The sequence below is a fragment of the Odontomachus brunneus genome, unplaced genomic scaffold (assembly GCF_010583005.1).
Source record: "Odontomachus brunneus isolate Ranch 3 - 2012 unplaced genomic scaffold, Obru_v1 Obru_scaffold_072, whole genome shotgun sequence".
In the NCBI taxonomy this organism is placed as follows: Eukaryota; Metazoa; Arthropoda; class Insecta; order Hymenoptera; family Formicidae; genus Odontomachus; species Odontomachus brunneus.
Genome location: NW_022639522.1, coordinates 413850 through 415019, shown reverse-complemented (window position 1 = coordinate 415019; position 1170 = coordinate 413850). Strand labels below are relative to the sequence as shown.

The 1170-nt window shown below is 36.2% G+C and overlaps 1 protein-coding gene across 1 annotated transcript; it reads left to right on the top strand.

Annotated features, from left to right (window-relative positions):
* Positions 1-18: 18 nt before the first annotated feature.
* On the top strand, positions 19-1026 carry LOC116847007. The gene is made up of 4 exons (XM_032821543.1): positions 19-418; positions 501-574; positions 660-833; positions 916-1026. Exons 1-3 carry the CDS (start codon positions 114-116, stop codon positions 740-742), a joined length of 462 nt encoding a protein of 153 aa, XP_032677434.1. The 5' UTR covers positions 19-113; the 3' UTR covers positions 743-833; positions 916-1026.
* The last annotated feature ends 144 nt before the right edge of the window (positions 1027-1170 follow it).

The following is a 1170-nucleotide window of genomic DNA, read 5'->3' as shown; positions in this document are numbered from 1 at the left end:
TGGGTAGAGACATCCTTTTAGTTTTTATCTTCAACAGCCCCTCCCGAAAAAAAGAATTTTGTCTTTCGAAAACACAAGTTGTACAGACCTCGACAACACAACACGTGAATACTATGTCGCGATTAAGTGTTCTCATGCGCGAATGTATCGTCGCGGGTTCTTACGCGGACCCGAATATCGATCGCGAGAAATATTTATCTCGCGTATCGGAAAGCGACGACGCGGAAAACTATAATTTATTTTATAACTTCGTTTGCGAATGCAGCAGCATGCTACTCGTGTTGCTGTTTAACAGTGGAAGACTTTGTAACGATCGGATTCAAGAAATTGTGAGGGAAATCCTCATAATCAGACTTGATTTCGGGGAGGAAATGGAGGATGTCTGGGGTATGATCGGGGTTGTACTCAACCATACTAGGTAAGCGAAAATATCGTAATAATTATAAAAACTACGATACACTAGAAAAATATATGAAATTAATGATTATTATTTTCCATAGCCCAGGAAATTCAAACAAACATGTGATTTTCTCGCCTATAAGAACGGCGGTAGAAGACGTCGATAACGACGTGGGTAAGTTTACATATATCAGTAAAATATTAATTACGATTTATTTTAAAACCACTTTTTTATACGCTAATAATATATATAATTTCAGAAATCATCCAAAACGAGCAAGTTAACAAAGAAGTGGAGGTAATCGACATTTCTGGTGATATCGATGACCCACCAATTATCTAGGAACGCTTTCCCGACTATGTCATTGATATCAACGACCCAGCGATTAATTGGGAACATTACCCCATTGCCGAGATTCCGCTCCAGAAACGAAGTAAGACAGCGTTAATTTTCAATATAAATTCATATGTAAGTTCGACACAATTGATGATTTTATCGATCCTCCTTCTTTTCAGTAACCCCTCCGTTCATGATTCACCCTCCAGAATATTCTAGAGCACTCGAGACATTCCGAAAACTATGCGAAAAAAAATTTCTCTAATGTATGCGTACCTATGTAGATACTTTGATGGCTTCAATAAAAGTTCAAATTACAAAAATTGTTTATTGATTATTTTAATACAATAAAATATATTTTACAATATATTATCCTTGTTTATCCATGAGTTGTATGAATTGCTAAATCCCAACCATTTCACGTAAACCTTGTC

Bases quoted from the DNA above. Each gene is read 5' to 3' on its own strand.
- LOC116847007 (XM_032821543.1), top strand. From the start codon at position 114: ATGTCGCGATTAAGTGTTCTCATGCGCGAATGTATCGTCGCGGGTTCT. The intron at 419-500 runs GTAAGCGAAAAT...TATTTTCCATAG, and splicing joins GTTGTACTCAACCATACTAG to CCCAGGAAATTCAAACAAAC. The intron at 575-659 runs GTAAGTTTACAT...ATATAATTTCAG, and splicing joins AGACGTCGATAACGACGTGG to AAATCATCCAAAACGAGCAA.